The sequence below is a fragment of the Myotis nattereri genome (genome assembly GCF_964212035.1).
Source record: "Myotis nattereri genome assembly, chromosome: 10".
NCBI lineage: Eukaryota > Metazoa > Chordata > Mammalia > Chiroptera > Vespertilionidae > Myotis > Myotis nattereri.
In genome coordinates, this window is record NC_138085.1 from 59,429,753 (window position 1) to 59,447,693 (window position 17,941).

Sequence of the window (17,941 nt, forward strand, 5' to 3'; positions counted from 1 at the left end):
CCCCGGCTCAACCCCAGCCCGCCTGGGGGGTCCGCCGCCGCCGCTCCGCGCAGCTGGGCCGTCCCCCCGGCCCCATGCAGCGGCTCCCCCCGCCCAAGGGGAGGGGGCGGCGGGCCCGGGGCGCAGCCGCCGCCTCGGTCGCTGCCCGGATCCCCGCCCGGGCCCCGGTCTCCGCGCCCGCCCGCTGCCCCAGCTGCTCGGCGCCCGCGCCCGCTCCCCGACCCGGCCTCCCCAGGAGGATCCGCTGGATCATAAGACCGTCCGGCCCCGGGGGAGACCGCAACTTTGGGGAGGGCAGGGAGGGGAGGGGCCAGGCGGCTGTCCCCGCCCCGCGCGGGCCCAGGCCCCCTCCCCGCTGCGCCCGGAGGAGGGCGGTCCTAGGCGCCTCCCCCGAGTGCGGGGCGCCCGCCCGCGCCCGCCACCGGCTCCTGCGCCCCGCCCGCGGCCGCCACGGGCCCAGCCGGCTTGCCCTAGCTAGACTCCCCGCGAGGGCAGCGGAGAGGAGGCGCAGGGAGGAGGCGCGGAGGAGGAGGAGGGAGGGGAGGAAGGTAAGGCGGGGGAGGGGGCCGGGAGGGGGCCGGGAGGGGAGCGCCTGGGAGGAGCCGAGGGCTCCTCGCGAAAGTGCCCGCAGCGCCCGGAAGCGTCCAGAGGCCCCGATGCTGGGAGATGAGGAGGCCTCTTGGGGAACGACGACGACTCCAGCGATGACGCAATAGTCATGCAAAATTATACATATATATTTAAACTCCGCCCGGAAGGCAGGATCCATCGGCCTCTACGTGCACAACAGAACTAGAAACCGGGACGGAAGAAAGACCAAGAGGATTAAAAAAAATTTTTCATTAAGGCGGGTAGGGTGATGGGGGAGGGGCAGTGGTCGACCCTGGGCTAGAAAGAAGGGACCCCTGGCTGATTGCTGGGGCCCCCTTCCCACGACCACCCAAGCCGTTCGCAGCAGAAGCTTGAATCCTTTCCTTTGAAACTGGTGACTAAGGGAGTTACAGCATCTTGAATCATGGAAGCACCCCAGAACCAGCCAGAAAAGGGAGACGCCGCTGGCTTTGGACCCCACAAATGTGCCTTGGTTCCCCCTGGAAGAGACATTCTCTGAGGCCCCCTTGCAGCCCCCAGTGCCCCTCGAAGGAGTTAGGTTGTGATCCCTGAGGAGCCACACACTATGGTGCTGTAAGCCTTGGCCTGCGATCCAGGCAGCAACCCCTGTGCCCCTGCCGGGGCAAAGCTCGGAAAGACTGGGCTGCCCAGGGCCCATTCACTGACCAACAGTGCTGCTTTGAACATGAGGCACTGGGGGAGAGGGCTGGCGGAGAGCAGGTACTCTTGCGCTGACGCTGCACCCCCTGCTGACATGAGAGAAACCACTTCCTTTCATTGATTCACAGGATTAGAAAACGCTGTGTTGAGAGGCAGTGCAGAAGTCAACCGGACCATCTTCCTTAGACTCCTTAGGTGGTAGGTAAGCAAACAGACCTAGAGAGGTGGAGTGGTTATCTCAAGGCTACAAGCCAATTGCAGCACTCAAGGACACTTCACTTCGGGAAATGCTCACTGTTAGGTCCCTGTGCCTCACTTCTGAGGCCTCAACTCTCAAACCCCAAATCTGACTTCCATCGTCCCAGGAGGACGTCCTGGATTACTGGTAGTTCCTTGTGGAATCACGCTCAAGATCTCACCAGATCCCTCCAAATGCATCCAAGTGCGGGTGGGCATGTGCATTGCCCGCTGCAATGAATCTGGAAGAAACTTTGTATGAATGACAAGAAAGGCAGCTTTGAAGTCAGATCTTGGTTCAAGGTCACCTTCTGCCACTTAGAAAGGAAGAAAGGAGGACTTGCTCCCTTTGCCTATAGGACCATTTCTTCAGGCAGCATTTGCTGAGTCCCGTATTCTGAAAGGAAGTTCTATCGGAAGAGGTTAGGAGCTACTGGAGTCTACTCAGCCAGGAGAGTGCATTTGGTCCCTGATGCTAGTTAGAGGCCCACTTCTCCAGGCCTCAGCTTTCTCATCTATAAATGTGAGTGCATCCATAAGAATGAGAACAGGCCGAAACCGGTTTGGCTCAGTGGATAGAGCCTCGGCCTACGGACTGAAAGGTCCCAGGTTCAATTCCGGTCAAGGGCATGTACCTTGGTTGCGGGCACATCCCCAGTAGAATGTGCAGGAGGCAGCCTATCGATGTTTCTCTCTCATCGATGTTTCTAAATCTCTATCTCTCTCCCTTCCTCTCTGTAAAAAAATCAATAAAATGTATTTGAAAAAAAGAAAAAAAAAGAATGAGAACAGGTCTCACCCCTGAGAACTGTAGGGTGACTCAGAATGTATCCTGCTTACAGTTTTAGGACTAGAGGAGAAGCAGTTGTTGGGGAGACATGGGGAAGGCCTTTATGAGGATGACAAGGTCTCTCCCAGGACTGGAGCAGAGAGGCTTCCCCAGTTCAGGACTCTGGCCTCCCAGTTCCTATTGGGACAGGCATTTACTAGGGATCCAAGGAGCCGGAGGATCAGCTCCAGAACCTTGAAAAATGTCAGGGCCCCCAGGTCCTGGATGGTCTGGGAGAAGCTCTGAAAAAGAGCACTTCACATGGGGAACTGATGTCAGATGAATCATGCAGAGGTGACTTCATTGGTGATGATGACTTCATCCCTTTGGCCCATAAAAAAGCCAAAATTGACTGCCAGGAATACTCAGTGCTCTGGGTTGATTCCACTAGTGTGTATGCGGAGTGGGAGGGCGGGATTATCCTGGATGCCCCGGATCAGCCCACAGATGGGTAAACTGGAAGGACCAGATAGGTTTCAGCAGAAACCTTTTTCCTATGGGCAAAAAGGATAATCCCTCACGTGGTCAAAACAACAACAAAAATAATTCTCAAATTTCAGGGACTTGAAAGACAGAAGTCAACTTTGTTTCTAAGCATCCCCATAGGCTCTGCTTGCTTTTTCCCTTTTGGGTCAATTGCATATATCAAAACATACAATACTCTGTGTGAGAATCGGGAAATCTCTACTTAGCCTTCTCTTTTTCCTGTAGTTCCTACTCTTCGTTGATTCATCCAGTACTTCATTTAACAAGCATTTATTGGGGTTTACTAGATGCCAGGCTTTATTCCTGGGCAGGGGATAAAGAGCTGGAAAACCGCAATCGCTGGAGGGAGAGGCAGAAAGGAACTGATGAGCAAATAGATAATTACTAAATAATGTGATCAGTGCTGCCGTAGAGGATAAAGAACAGACTTCTGGAAGTGCAGGGGAGGCTGTTAGTACCTAGCTGAAGAAGGATTTGCAGAAGGGTGTCATTGGCCTGCGGTTTAAGAGGCTCATAGGAGCAAGATAAGAGTGCCTGCCAAAGACAGCCCCACACCCGGGCAAGAAGGAACAGCACACTACTTCCTGGGAACAGTGAGCCAGCTAGGGGGACAGAGTGCAGGATTAGGGGTGCTGGGGAACTGCTTTGTATTTAATTGGGAACTATAATATTGATTGTGCTTCATGCAGAGGTTCCCATTTCCGTCACACCTACCTTCTGTCTTAATCTGTTCTGGCTGCTATAACAACATACCATAGACTGGGTGACATCAACAACAGGAATGTATTTTGCATATTTCTGGAGCTGGAAGTCTGGGATCAGGATATCAGTGTGGTTTGGTGAGGGTTGCAGACTTGTGTCTTCATATGGGAGAAGGTATTAGGGAGCTCTGTCTGGCCTCTTTCTAAGGGCACTAATCCCATTCACGAAGGCTCTGCCCTGGTGACCTAATCACTTCCAGAAGGTCCCACGTACTAATACCAATACTTTGGGCTTTAGGTTTTAACATACAAATTTGGGGGAGCACGTTGAACTTATAATGCCTTCCTAATGTAAGTAACTTGGAAATGGCACAAAATATACAAGACCACCGTTTTCTGCAATTGGACAGCACATGGCAAGGGGCAGTGATTCCTGAAAGAACAGAACACATGAGGCAAGCTCTGCTATCACCCTACCTTTCTACTGGAAGCACTTTCTGAATTGCAGCATAGTGAGGGGCAACTGAAGTAGACGACAGTGGCTTTGCTGAATTGAGAAGATAGCTGAGGAGACTGTTCAAGACAAAGTACCAGAATGGAGGGAGTATAGCAACATGATCCTCTTGAGTCTGCTGCTGATACTAAATTGTACATTCCTAGCGTGAAACTCCACAATGCTAGGCAAAGAACTGCCTGAGAACATGAGCTGCCTGGTTCCCAGGGCACACACAGAGTTAGGAGGTGTTTGAGTTCCAACCAGCCAATACGAAGGGACTTTATAGAATGTCCAGAGGATTCAGTAGAAACTACAGGAGGGGTGCACATTTGTAGAGGGGCCATATTAGCCCTAGAGTAAAAGTGACTCTAGGTGTCCCCCCAACAAAGTTTATAAACAGGCCTCCTAAAGAACAAGTTCATCCACTATTACCATAAATGCCAGGCAAAATGAATTTCATCATTTTTAAGGAACAGCAACATAATAGAGACATTCAACAACATAGAATTCAGAATGTCAAAAATTACTAGACATGCAAATAAGTAGGAAAATGTAATCAGGAGAAAAACCAGTCAGTAGAAACAAACCCAGAAATGAGAGATAATGGAATTAGCAGATGGGGATTTTAAAAGGTACTATAAATATACACAGGGTTTTAAAGAAAAATGTGAATATGGAGAGGTGAAGAATGGAAGTTATGAAGAAGAACCAAATCGAACTTCTAGAATTGAAGAACACAATACCTGAAAGGAAAAGTTTACTGGCCGGTTTTAACAGCAGATTGGACATGGTAGAAAAAAAAAAGTCTGTGATGTTGAAGACATAACAATAAAACCTATCCAAAGTAAAGCACACAGAGAAAAGGCCTAAGAAAATAAAACAAAACACAATTGCTGTGTCCTAAACTACATTCCTAAGGCCTTTAGTTAAAAGGTAGACATTTCCAACAGATTCCATAGGGGGCAGGGCTAACCTTCAACCCCTTTACAACAATGTAGTAGAACAGGTTGTAAAAGAAATGCAATCATTTCATGTTGGTTGGTCAAAGCCCCCTGCCCTGAACCCTCCTCCCCCAGGTGCCCCAGACCCCAGGCCTTTCCCTGGCCCCCTCTGACCTCCTGATTCAACATAAAGGGTTAATGCCTGGCAGAACCCTGTTGCAACTGAGGCAGGACGACTCTGGTTGGTTAGCTGTTAATTGTGTTGAGTGTCATCTCTGATTATGGGACATGTTAGGACTGTGGGAGCCTTCTTGGGCTTTCAAGTCACTTTCTGAGAAGAATAGACTCAACTAGAGGATCTGGGCAAATGCATCCAAATAACTTACATTTTTAAAATTTGTATTGAGCTCTGTGTTCTAGGAGTGTGGTCAGGACAGGAGGAGGTACCCCTCAGGACAGGCCACAGCAGCATTCTGCATCTTCCCTTTCCTCTCTCTTCTCAAAGAGGGTTGCAAACCTCTAAAGTTGTGGCAGTCTACAGGGAAGACTGTTTCCTCATCATCCATCTATTCCTCTACCTATCCAACTATAGTTATTATTAAGTGATCTCTGTGTGCTTGACTCTGTGGGAAGTACTAAGTGAATCAGAACTAGTACTTTCCCCAATAAGGTCATCACGGAAGTCCCTATCCATGGTGAAGGGCAGAGTGGAATGGATACACTCTCTGCCTTGTGTCAGGCATTGAGATGTGCCTCTTAGCAGAGGTGAGGTCAGCCAGGACCTCTTAATTGAGAATTAAGTCAACCATAAAGCAATGTTTGGCATCTGAATATGTCCCCTGAGCTGAGGACTGTGTGTTTCTGAGCAAGCAGAGCATCTGCACTCTTTGGGGCTGTTCCGGCCTATAACTCACTGGAGGCTTGTCCTGGGGCTCCTTACTCTCCTCATCCTTTCTCCCAGCCTTCTGTAGGCTCCCTGGGCTCTGGCCTGGGCCTGCCTCTCCACAGACAGCTCGAGAACTGTGGTTCTAGGAAGGGCAGATGAGGGGAGGGTATTTTGTGAATGGCATCTGACATTTACCTAGCACTTCACAAAGCTTGCTCACTCCTTACAACATCTAGCTTTCACAGCTCCATTGACAAGGCAGCAGAATTCCTCATTAATATCCTTATTTTATAGATGAGGCTTTGTGTCTTTATCCAGATGGAATTCAGGCAGATTTTGAGCCTTTATCCAGATTGCCTGGCCTATGAGTGACATCAGGACTGAAACCTGAACAGAGAAGGAGGAAGGGGGAGAGAGAGAAATCGATCAGTTGCCTCCTGTACACACCCTGAGTTGAGGATCAAACCCACAATCTAGATATGTGTCCTGACCAGGAATCGAACCCTCAACCTTCTAGTGGACTGGACAACGCTCCAACCAACTGAGCCACACTGGCTAGGGGAAGGTGTGAATTCTTTTAAAAATATATATGTTTTTATTGATTTCAGAGAGGGAAGGGAGAGAGAGAGAGAGAGAGAGAGAGAGAGAAACATCAATGATGAGAGAGTATCATTGATAGGCTGCTTCCTGCATGCCTCACACTGGGGATCAAACCCACAACCCAAGCATGTGCCCTGACCTGGAATCAAACCATGACCTCCTGGTTCATAGGTGGATGCTGGGCAAGGTGTGAATTCTTAATGTAAATTATTTGAGGAGAAATGTTTCTTACCCTGTCTGGTTCTGGCCCGTGCAGGCATTAGCTTTCTCCGGCCCTGACCAAAGCCTGCTTTGCACTGGGGGTGGAGTTCTTGGATTAAATTGTATGTGTCCCCTTACTCATCAGCACTGAGAAAGAGTTGAAGCTTTCTGGGCACTTTGATTTTCTCTCTGATGTCTCCATTTACTTCCAGACCAAATGAACTCTCTGGCTCATGCTCTTCTCCCTCAGCTTGCTCCAAAGGTAGCACAGTCTCTGCTTCCCACATCCTCACCTTGAGCTGAGCTGCTCGGCTCAGTGAGCTGCAGCAGGCTGCCAGGGCCTGCCCCTGACTCATCAAACCTGCCAGCTGGCTCTGTGCAACATTTCCTTCTACCCCAAAGCCCGTCCTTGTGTTCTTGTCCAAACCCTCACCCAGGCAGTCTCAACATGGCACTTATTTGGCTTATAGCCAGACTCTCCTGCCTCTGCTAATCTTCTTAAACCCAGGTTTGGCCAAGTTCCAGCCCTGCTCAGAAGCCTTAGATGGGTCTCCTTTGCCTAATGACCCAATCTCAGTCTGACATGTCCAACCTTCCCAGCTGAACACCAGTCTTTCTGGGCACTGCTGACACCCACTGCCACTGCAGGCCTGCTTGCTGCTGCCAACCCAATCTACTCTCTGCACCCAGACCTCCTACACATCCCCACAACTGTGCCATGGCCCACAGCATTCTCCCCATCTAGAGGCTCTCTCTTTCTGCTTATCTCAATGATCAGTCCGACAATAACCATTTTTACTCCTGCCTCCTGGGTTGACCCCTTACCCCAAGACCACTCCTTCAGCTGACGCCTACAGCAACTCATCCTGTGTCCTCTCCTGACTCTTATCCCATCCCATTTTGGGTGCCAAATACCTTTCCACATTTCTGAACCAAGGTTCTCTTGATTGCATAGTTAGGTATCCATAACAACCCAATCAATTCTTGTCTATTTGGATAAATTCTTCTTAATGAATACTACCAACTTGCTACTTTTTTTCTATGTTCTTTTATTATTATTATTATTATTATTATTATTATTATTATTACTAGAGGCCCAGTGCATGAAATTCATGTGGGGGGGGGGGCGGTGGTCGTCCCTCAGCCCGGCCTGCAACGTTGCTAGTGTCCTGCGCCCGGCCTCTGGCCAGAGGCCCCTCCCTCCATGCAGCTGGAGCGTGGGACGCTGGGCTCACGTCGCTGAGGCAACGTCGCCAGTGTCCCCTCCTACTCCCATCTTTGGCACTGCCATCTTTGTTGCAGGGTGACGGTTAATTTGCATATTGTTCTTTTATTAGATAGGATTTTTAAATCTTTATTCGTGAGATTATTACAGATGTCCCTCTTTTCTCCCCCATTGCTCCCCTCCACCTGGTTCCTGCCCCACCCCAGGCATTTGCCATCTTATTGTCTGTGTCCATAGGTAATGCGTATATGCATATAAGATCTTTGTTTCATCTCTTCCCACTCCCCACACCCTCCTTCCCTCTGAGAATCATCAGTCTGTTCCATTTCCATGCTTCTGATTCTATTTTATTCACCAGTTTATTCTGTTCATTAGATTTCTTATTAGTTTATTTTGATTTTTAGATTCAATTGTTGATAGGTATGTATTAGTTGCCATTTTGTTGTTCATATATTTGATCTTTTTCTTTTCCTTCTTCTTCCTCTTCTTAAAGAATACTATTCAACATTTCATACAATACTGCTTTCATATAAAAGCTAACTCCTTTAGCTTTTTTTCTCTTGTCTGTGAAGCTCTTTATCTGACCTTAAATTCTAAATGAGAGCTTTGCTGGGTAGAGTAATCTTGGATTTAGGTCCTTGCTATTCATCACTTTGAATATTTCTGGCCTGCATAGTTTCTGTTGAGAAATCAGCTGACAGTCATATGGGCACTCCCTTGTAGGTAACTAACTGCTTTTCTCTTGCTGCTTTTAAGATTCTTTCTCTGTCTTTAGTCCTTCGCATTTTAATTATGATGTGTCTTGGTGTGGTCCTCTTTGGATTCCTTTTGTTTGGGACTCTGTGCTTCCTGGACTTGTAAGTCTATTTCTTTCACCAGGTAGGGAAGTTTTCTGTCATTATTTCTTCAAATAGGTTTTCAATATCTTGCTCTCTCTCTTCTTCTGGCACCCCCATAATACAGATGTTGGTACACTTGAGTTTATCCCAGAGGCTCCTTACACTATCTTACACTATCTTCATATTTTTGGATTCTTTTTTCTTTTTGCTCTTCTGGTTGGGTGTTTTTTGCTTCCTCATATTTCAAATCATTGATTTGATTCTCGGGATCCTCTAGTCTACTGTTGAATCCCTGTATATTGTTCTTTATTTCAGTCAGTGTACCAGTATGCTTAATTTCTGACTGGTCCTTTTCCTATTTTTATTTTTATTTTTTATTTTTGGCATTCTCACTAAGATCATTGAAAGTCTCACTAAGTCTCTTGGAGGTTTCTAGAAGATTCTTGAGTAACCTTATAACTGTGATTTTGAACTCTATATCTAGTAGTTTGCTTTCTTCCATGTCTTTCATTTGTGATATGTTTCTTTGTCTCCATATTTTGGCTGCTTCCCTGTGTTTGTTTCTATGTATTGGGTAGAGCTGCTATGGTGTCCTTGAATTGATAGAGTGGCCCTATAGGTCACAGTGGCTCAGCATTCCCAATCACCTGAGGTGGACACTCTATGTGCACCCCTTTGTGGGCTGTGTGCACAGTCTTGATGTAGTTGAGATTTGTTTGCTGTTGGCGTCACTGGGAGGAATTGACCTCCAGGCCAATGGCTGTGAGGACCAGCTGTGACTATAGTGGGAGAACTGCTGTGCAGGAGACACCCTTGTGGAGCAGGACTTGCTTCAGTGGGGCTTTGGTGCTCACTGAGTCTTCCCCTTGAGTGTGTTGCTTATGGATGTGGAGAGTTGTAATCTGGTAATGATCTGACACTGACCGCTGGGTACACTGGCTGTTGGGTTTCCAGGGAGGAGTAAAGTCAGCCCTGTCTGAGGCCCCCTAACAGGAGCTACAGAAAGATCTACAGATTCCTCCTCTTTGTATCAGGTTTGAAAAGGCCCAGATGAGGCCCAGCTGTGAAGCAAGGCAGGCTGGTGCTGGTGCTGTGTCTTGGGCCTTTTAATGATAGGCTTGGTGCTTCCTGACCCAGCTGCAGCTTGTTAGAGATTTTCAAGGACAGGCCATTCGTATGCAAAATTTACTCCACACACGTTGGGTGGGGCTGCAAATTGGATGGGGTAGGGTCTCAGGGAATCACCAGGGCAGAGCAAACAGAAATGACTGCCAGTAAGCTCTGCAATTGGGAAGATCCCAGCATAGGAACTATGATCCCTACAAGCACCTCCATCTGGAAGAAAGCTGCCTCCGAGTTCCTGCCCTGATGCCAGACAATCTAGTTCCTCCTCGTATGTGTCTGTGTCCCTCAGAGCCTCGCCCTAGCACTGGAGCTCATAGGAAGTGGGAGCTGGTAAGTTCAGTTTGTGTGCAGGCCTTTTAAGAGGAGCAGCTGGGTCTCCAGCAGCCTCTGTGTCACTGAGCCCCAGTCCACACTGGTTTTTACAGGCCGTAGTTATGGGGACTTTTCCCAGCTCTGGGACCCTGGGCTGGAGCGTCTGCTCTGGAGTTGGGACCCCTTGCTCCTCCAGGTGGCCTCCACAGAGGCAGTCCTCCCTCATGATTAAAAAAGCGGCACTTATGGGTGCCGGACCAGCCCATTCTGCGCCTCCGCATCTCCTACCAGTCTCAGTGCGCTTTCTTCTTTATGTCTCTAGTGTAGGACTTCCATTCAGCCAGCTTTCCGGCAGTTCTGGGTGATGTTTTATCTGTATTTTAGTTGTAATTTTGATGTGGTTGTAGGAGGCGGCCAGTACAGGCATTTGCCTACACCTCCATCTTGGTCTCTCTATCCCAACTTGCTACTTTTGCCAGGTGACTTGCCTCCAAGTTAAGGCACCTGTTGTCAATGATGGTTATCTCAAACCACCCATGACACGGCTTACCTATCTGTAAGTCAATGCATTATAAGAGTCTGTGATGAACTAGGAAGGGGGCTTAGACACTAAATCCCTGCATTCACTTAGCTTTCTTAAAACTGCTAACACTGAACACTGTCAAGTGATTGCCTGCTTACTGGTTTCTCTCCCCCATTACATTGTGGGCTGGTGTCTGACTTGTTCTCTGTTGTATCTCCAGTGCCTACACCTGGCACATAACAGATAGTCACCAAGCATTTGTTGAGAAACAAAAAAAGGGATGCGGCCTTCCCACATATTTAGCATTTGAAATCCCCCAAAGGAGTCAGTATTTCTCTCAATTTCCTCACCCACTTCCTGGGCTCTGCAAGTTGCCGGTGCTCCTGACTCTGGAAAGTCCCTTCCCTTCCTCGCTCTGCAGTCTTCAAGTGTCTGGAGGCCCAGGTCGGGCTGCCTCTCTTCTGGCCAGGGGTAGGGAGCCCACACCCAGACCTTTGCCCTTAGACTTGCTTACAAATCCTATCTGGAATGAAGACCAGTTGCTTGAGGCTCTGGCAGGGCTCCAGGCGAAGGACAGGTTTTCGGTTTTGTGCACCAGGCACTCCCGCCAGCCCCTCCTCCGGTTCAATGGCTGGGGATCTGCATTTCCTTCCCCAGGCTCACACAGGCTCACTGGGCCACTGTGAGGGCCCAGAAGAGATCCCCAGACTCACATTTCCTCTAAGGACCCTCCTATGCCCACAAATACAGAATCACCAGTTTTGAAAGGTCTCCCTCATGTCATAAGGAGGGCCTTTTGGGGATCCTGGCAATGTTCTATTTCTTGCCCTGGGTGGTGGTTACAGGATATCTGTATATCATATTAAGTCATTAAGCCATACATTTACATTCTATACACTTCTCCGTATGTGTAATATATTTCACAATAAAAAAAAGACAAAAAAAAGAAAGTCCTGCCCCTTCCCCAACTCTTAATCTGATTGATCCATTTGAACCCATGCCTCTCTGTGCCCAGCCTCTGCCAGAGAAGGAGATCCTTGTCTTCAAGGAAGTTCCTGGAAGAAGCAAAGTCACGGAGAAAACAAGACACTGAATCCAGCTCTGATTCTATCCTGGAAATAACCATGCTGTCGTTGTTTTGTGGAGGAGTTCAGAGGTCAAGGAGGTGGTGGGGCTCAAACTGGGCCTGAAAATATAGGTGGGACAAGAAGCAGAGGAGGGCATTTTAGCTGAGAAACTGGTATGAGCAAAAGCCGTTAGGTGGGGTGGAGCTTGATGAGTTGGGCAGGCAATGAGAGACCCTGGTACTGAATAGTTTATAGGAGGAAGGCCGTCTTAAAGAGCCATAAATGCTGCTCTCCCCCACTCCCCCCACCCCCCCACCCCCCCTTACCCACCGCCGCCAGGCCCAAAAAAATGGCAAAGTGGATGCCACTTATAGCGCAAGCCTGCCTCATTGGAATGGAGGCATACGGGCTCTCACGCAGGAGCAGACATGTGGGATTCTCATTTCTCAGTTTGTTTTGTTGTTTTGCTCAAGCCACAGGCCCATTGGCCTCATAATCCCCATTCCAGACAGACTAAGAGTTACAGCTGCCAGATGCATTACACGGGCACCCACAAGCCTGCAGAGGCGCTTGCTCAATCCTGACTTTTAAACCTGCCCCACCTTGCAGCTGCCTTCAGGGTCGCTGCACTGATCAGCTGTTGAGAAGTGGGAGGGGGCAGGAGAACTCAGGGCTGAGTTTCTGGATGGTGACTGTGACAGGCTCTGAGAGGATTCCACCCAAGCCCTGGAGCCCTGGAATCCCGGGACTTCACCCACCATCACCTAGGATGTGGCCGGCCACCTGAGGCTGTGGGTGAAGATGCCATGAAGTGCTGGGAGCTTCCCAAACTCCAGGCAGGGCTCCTGAGTATAATACAAGGAGGCAAGACTAGGCTGTGTTTCCACTCCCTTTAGGGAGTCACAGGCACTCTGTATACACAGAGTGATGTGTGGAGGAACGGGGCCTGACGCAGAGAAGAGACACTAATCATGGTAGTTAGAGTAGTAGTAATGATGATAACTACCAGGCATGAGGATTAAGCTAAATATTCATTTATTTTATCTTCACAATAATTCTATTGGGGATGTTATTATTTACATTATACAGATGAGGCTTCAAGTGGTGAGCTGCTTTACCAAAGTCATACAGAACGGTAAGTGCAGCACTGGGATCTGACTTCGGCAGTCTGACTCCTGAGCCCACCCTGTGGAGCCTGCGCTGCCCAGGTCAACCTTGTCTAGGCCTGGAGAGGGTGTCCTGCCTCACCCCTGGAGCAGGCCAGCCCCTGTGGTGGGTGTGGCCCCCTTAAAGACCATCTGGCAAATTTTGCTTGCTCTGGTTTCCCATTAAAGTGCTTTTGGATTGCCTTCCCACATACGGGAGCCGGGGAGGGGGGAGGGCGGGGGGTGGGGAAGGCCAGGATCTGCCAACACAACAGCTGTATTTTTCATTAGTAAATTAATAAACTGGCTGTCTGGTTCACACACGTATCCATTTCTGATATCCTGGTTAAGGTCAGCCTACCCCACACCTGAAGCCCACAGTATGCCAACTTAATTGAGATTCTGAGCGTGCAAGGGAAGCCCCCGGCATGGCCTGTGTGCCAAGGAAATCCCTCTTGGCCTCCTCTTGCAGACTTGGCCAGCCTTCCCCGGTGACAGCCTGGCTCTTCAGATCAAGCTGCCTGGGCAGACTGCGAGGGTCGCCTGCAGAAAGAAGGAAGAAACAGTGCCAGGTTCCAGTGTGCGTTCCAAGTTCCACATTCTGCCTGCGGACTCCAGGCGCCGGAGCAAAGGCTGGCCCTTGGCTGAGGACTGGTAAGGGCTTGTCTGGTACATTTTTCCTTCTACACATAAGCTGGGGCTTCCTGGATCTCCTGCTCTCTCTGCTCACCCAGGGAGCCTTTTTTCTCCCCTAACCATTTAGTTGACTTGTCTTATTGAAGAGCAGAGAATGTTTTGCTCTATTTACAAAAGTGCAGTCTTAAAAAAAACTTACATCCTAAATTAATGGGGGGAATTTTCCTTTTAATTTCTAATAGCAGTTTGTAATTTTGAATCCGGAGCCTTGGTCTTTGTCACCATCACGGGGTCATTTTTCACCAAGCTTGGTGCATCTTTCTGGGACAGCATTCTGTTTTGTTATTGTGTTAAAAACAACAACACATAACATGAAATCTACCCTCTTAACAGATTTTTAAGTTACAGTCCAGTATTGTTAGTATTGTAAACTATAAGCACATTGTTGAATCTCTAGAACTTTTTCATCTTGCGTGACTGAAACTCTATACACGTTGCCATCAACTCCCCAACTTTCCCTCCCCTTTGCCCTTGGCAACTACCATTCTATTTTCTGCTTTTATGAATTGGTCTACTTTTAATACCTCATGTAAGTAGAATCATGCAGTGTTTGTCCTGTGACTGGCTTATTTCACTTAGCATAATGTCAAGGTTCATCCATGATGTAGCAGCTGACAGGATATCCTTGTCATATTTTTATGTCAAAATAATATACTGTTGTATGTATTACAACATTTTCTTTATCAATTCAACTCTCAATGGTCCTTAGGTTGTTTCCACCCATTAGCTTTTGTGAATAAGGCTGCAATGAACATGGGGAGGGGTGGGAAATATGTCTTTGAGGTCCTATTTTCAACTCTTTTGGATAAATTCCCTGCAATGGGATTGCTAGATCATATAGTAGTTCCATTTTTAACTTCTTAAGGATCCTTCATGCTGTTTTCCATAGCTGCAACACCATTTTACATTCCCACCAATATTGTACAAATTTCGCCACATCTTTCCCAACACATTATTTTCAGCTTTATTATTTTTTTTGGGGGGGGAAGGGGGTGAATAATGGACACCCTAACAAATGTAAGGTGATATATCATTGTGGTTTTGATTTGCAGTTTCCTGATGATTAGTGAAGTTGAGCATTTTCTTATATACCTTTTGGGCATTTATATCTCTTCTTTGGATAAATATCTATTCTTTAATTTTTTTTCTTATTGAGTTGTAGAAGTTTCTTAGATACTTTGAATATTAATCCCTTTATCAGATATATGGTTTGCAAATATTTTCTCCCATTCCATAAGTTGCCTTATTGCTATACTGATCATTTTATTTGCGGCACAGATTTTGAGTTTGATATAGTCCTATTTGCTTTTGTTGCCCATGCTTTGGGTATCATGTCAAGAAGTCATTGCCAAGACCAATGTTATGAAGTCTTTCCCAATGTTTTCTTCTAGGAGTTTTATAATTTTAGGTTTTATATTTAAGTCTCTAATCAATTTCAGTTGGTTTTTATGTATGCACATATTTAATTTTCCCAATGCCATTTGTTGAGGACACTATCCTTTCTCCACAGTCTTGGTACCCTTGTCAAAAATCATTTCACTGTGTGTGTGTGGGTTTATTTCTGGGCTCTCTGTTCTGTTGCATTGGTCTATATGTCTGTCTTTATTGTGCCATACTATTTTGGTTACTGTAGGTTTACAATATGTTTTGAAGTCAGGAATGTGAGACATCCAGCTTTGTTCTCTTTCAAGATTGCTTTTGGCTCTTCAGAGTTCTTTGTAGTTTCATATGAATTTTTAGGGTTTCTTTTTCTCGTTCTTGAATTTGTAGAGAGTTTTGGGTAGTATGAACATCTTAACAATATTGTCTTCTAATCCATTAACATGGAATGTCTTTCCGTTTATTGTGTCTTCTTTAATTTCTTTCAGCAGCATTTTGTAGTTTATAGTGCACAAGTATTTAGCTTCCTTGGTTGAGTTTATTTCTAGTACTTTGGTTTTTGTGGGTGATACTGTAAATGGGATTGTTTTCTTAATTTCCTTTTAAATTATTTGTTGTTAATGTATAGGAACACAACTGATTTTGTATATTGATTTTGAATCTTGCAACTACTGAATTTGTTTATTAGTACTAGCATTTTATTTTTGTGGAATTGTTAGGGTTTTCTAGATATAACATCATGTCAACTAGGAATAGAAATAATTTTACTTTTTTCTTTTTAATTTCAACACCTTTTATTTCTTTCTCTTGCCTAATTGCTATAGCAAGGACTTTTAATACCTTGCTAATAGAAGTGGTAAGAGTCACATCCTCGCTTTGTTCTTGATCTTAGAGGGAAAACTTTTATTTTTTCATTGTTGAGTGTGATGTTATTTCCTTTTACTCCTAGTTTGTTACATGGTTTTATTATGAAAGGGTATTGAATTTTCTCAAATTCTTTTTCTACATCTATTGAGATGGTCATGTAATTTTATCCTTCATTCTGTTAATGTGTTGTATCACATTGATTGATATTTGTATGCTGAACCATCCCTGCATCCCAGGGATAAATCCTACTTGTTCCTGGTGTATGAACCTTTTAATGTGCTGTTGAATTTGATTTACTAGTATTTTGTTGAGGATTTTCACATCTGTGTTCATCAGGGGTATTGTTTGTAGTTTTCTTGTAGTGTCTTTGTTTGACTTTGGTGTTAAGGTAATGTAGGCCTCATAAAATATATTTGGAAGCATTTCCTCCTCTTCATTTTTTCATGGGGGGAGGAAGAGTTTGAGAGGGATTGGCGTTCATTTTTATTTTTAGTAGAATTCTCCAGTGAAGTCACCTGGTCCTGGGCTTTTGTTTGTTGGAGGTTTTTTGTTAATTACTGATTTAATCTTCTTACTAGTTATAGCTATGTTCAGATTTTCTATTTCTTCATGTCTATTTCTTCAGTCATGGTAGATTGTATGTTTGTAGGAATCCACCCATTTCTTCTAGGTTTTCCAATTTGTTGGCATATAATTGTTCATAGTAGTATCTTGTAATTCTTTTTGTTTCTGTGGCATAAATAGTAATGCTTTTTTGTGTATTGAACCATAACTGCCTAGAAAACTTCTGGACTAGGTCTGTCCTAATTGTCTCACTATTATTTGATGACAAAAAGGTGGTAAGTATAATAAAGAGAGAACTCTAGGAACCCAGGTTCAAGTCTTTCTTCTTCTGAGGTATGACCTCAGACAGGTAGCTTTCCCTCTTTACGCCTCAGTTTCCTCATCTGTGAAATGAGCAGCCGATAGATGGTCTCCAGGACTTTTTTCTTTGGATGTTGACTCTCTCCTTCCTCCCCTCATGCACTCCACAGCTAAGGAAGTGGAACTCCTAAAACTCTGCCCTAATCAAAGGAACCAGAGGGTCTGCCAGCTCCCCCTCCACCTCCCTTTCCAGGAGCAGCCATGGCCCTGAGTGATGCCGAAGTGCAGAAGCGCATTAAGCACATGATGGCTTTCATTGAGCAGGAAGCCATTGAGAAGGCAGAACAAATAGATGTCAAGGCTGAGGAAGAATATAACATCGAGAAAGGATGCCTTGTGCAAACCCAACGACTGAAGATTATGGAGTATTATGAGAAAAAGGAAAAGCAGATAGAGCAGCAGAAGAAAATCCAGATGTCCATCATGAGGAGTCAAGCAAGGCTGAATTTCCTAAAAGCCCGAAATGACCTCGTCTCAGAGTTGCTAAGTGAAGCAAAGCTGAGACTCATCAGGATTGTGTCAGATCCAGAAGTCTACCAGAAGATGTTGTATAAACTGGTGCTACAAGGTCTGTTCCGACTGCTGGAGCCTGAGGTGATTATACGCTGCAGGCCACAGGACCACCTCCTGGTTGAGCAGGCAGTGAAAAAAGCCATCACTCAATACAAGACAGTCTCCCAAAAAAGTGTGAATGTCCACCTTGATCGAGAGGTGCACCTGCCTATGAATGCAGCGGGAGGTGTGGAGGTCTACAGTAGCACTCAGAATATAAAGGTTTCCAATACTCTAGAGAGTCGACTGGATCTCTTAGCCCATCAAAAGATGCCAGAAATGCGAAAGGCCTTATTTGGAGCCAATCCCAACAGGAAGTTTTTAATATAAACCTCTGGGAAATGAAGCTCATGTTGAACTTCTGAGCCATAAAAGCATGTTATTAAGGCAAAGAAACTAGTCATGTTTCCTCTTCTTTGTTGCTCTGATATCATTCTATCTTCTTCTAAGAAATACCCTTTGAATAGCTAAAGGCATTCTACTTTGGAATAAAGCCCCACTTAATGCTTAGAAATCTAATTCCAGTTCATCCATCCATACCACAGCTTCTGCTCAGTTCTGCAGTCTGGTTGAAGGGAGTAAAGACAAGATGTCTGTTCTTTTCTTTAGCTCATCCTCATGGTGAGATGTGAGTGGT

At 46.3% G+C, this 17,941-nt stretch overlaps 1 protein-coding gene across 1 annotated transcript; it reads left to right on the forward strand.

Moving 5' to 3' along the window:
* Positions 1-16,953: 16,953 nt before the first annotated feature.
* Positions 16,954-17,685, forward strand: ATP6V1E2 (ATPase H+ transporting V1 subunit E2; the record flags this gene model as incomplete). The annotated part of the gene is made up of 1 exon (XM_081100546.1): positions 16,954-17,685. The coding sequence occupies one exon, from the start codon at positions 16,954-16,956 to the stop codon at positions 17,632-17,634; it is 681 nt and encodes a 226-aa protein (XP_080956672.1). The 3' UTR covers positions 17,635-17,685.
* Positions 17,686-17,941: the final 256 nt, after the last annotated feature.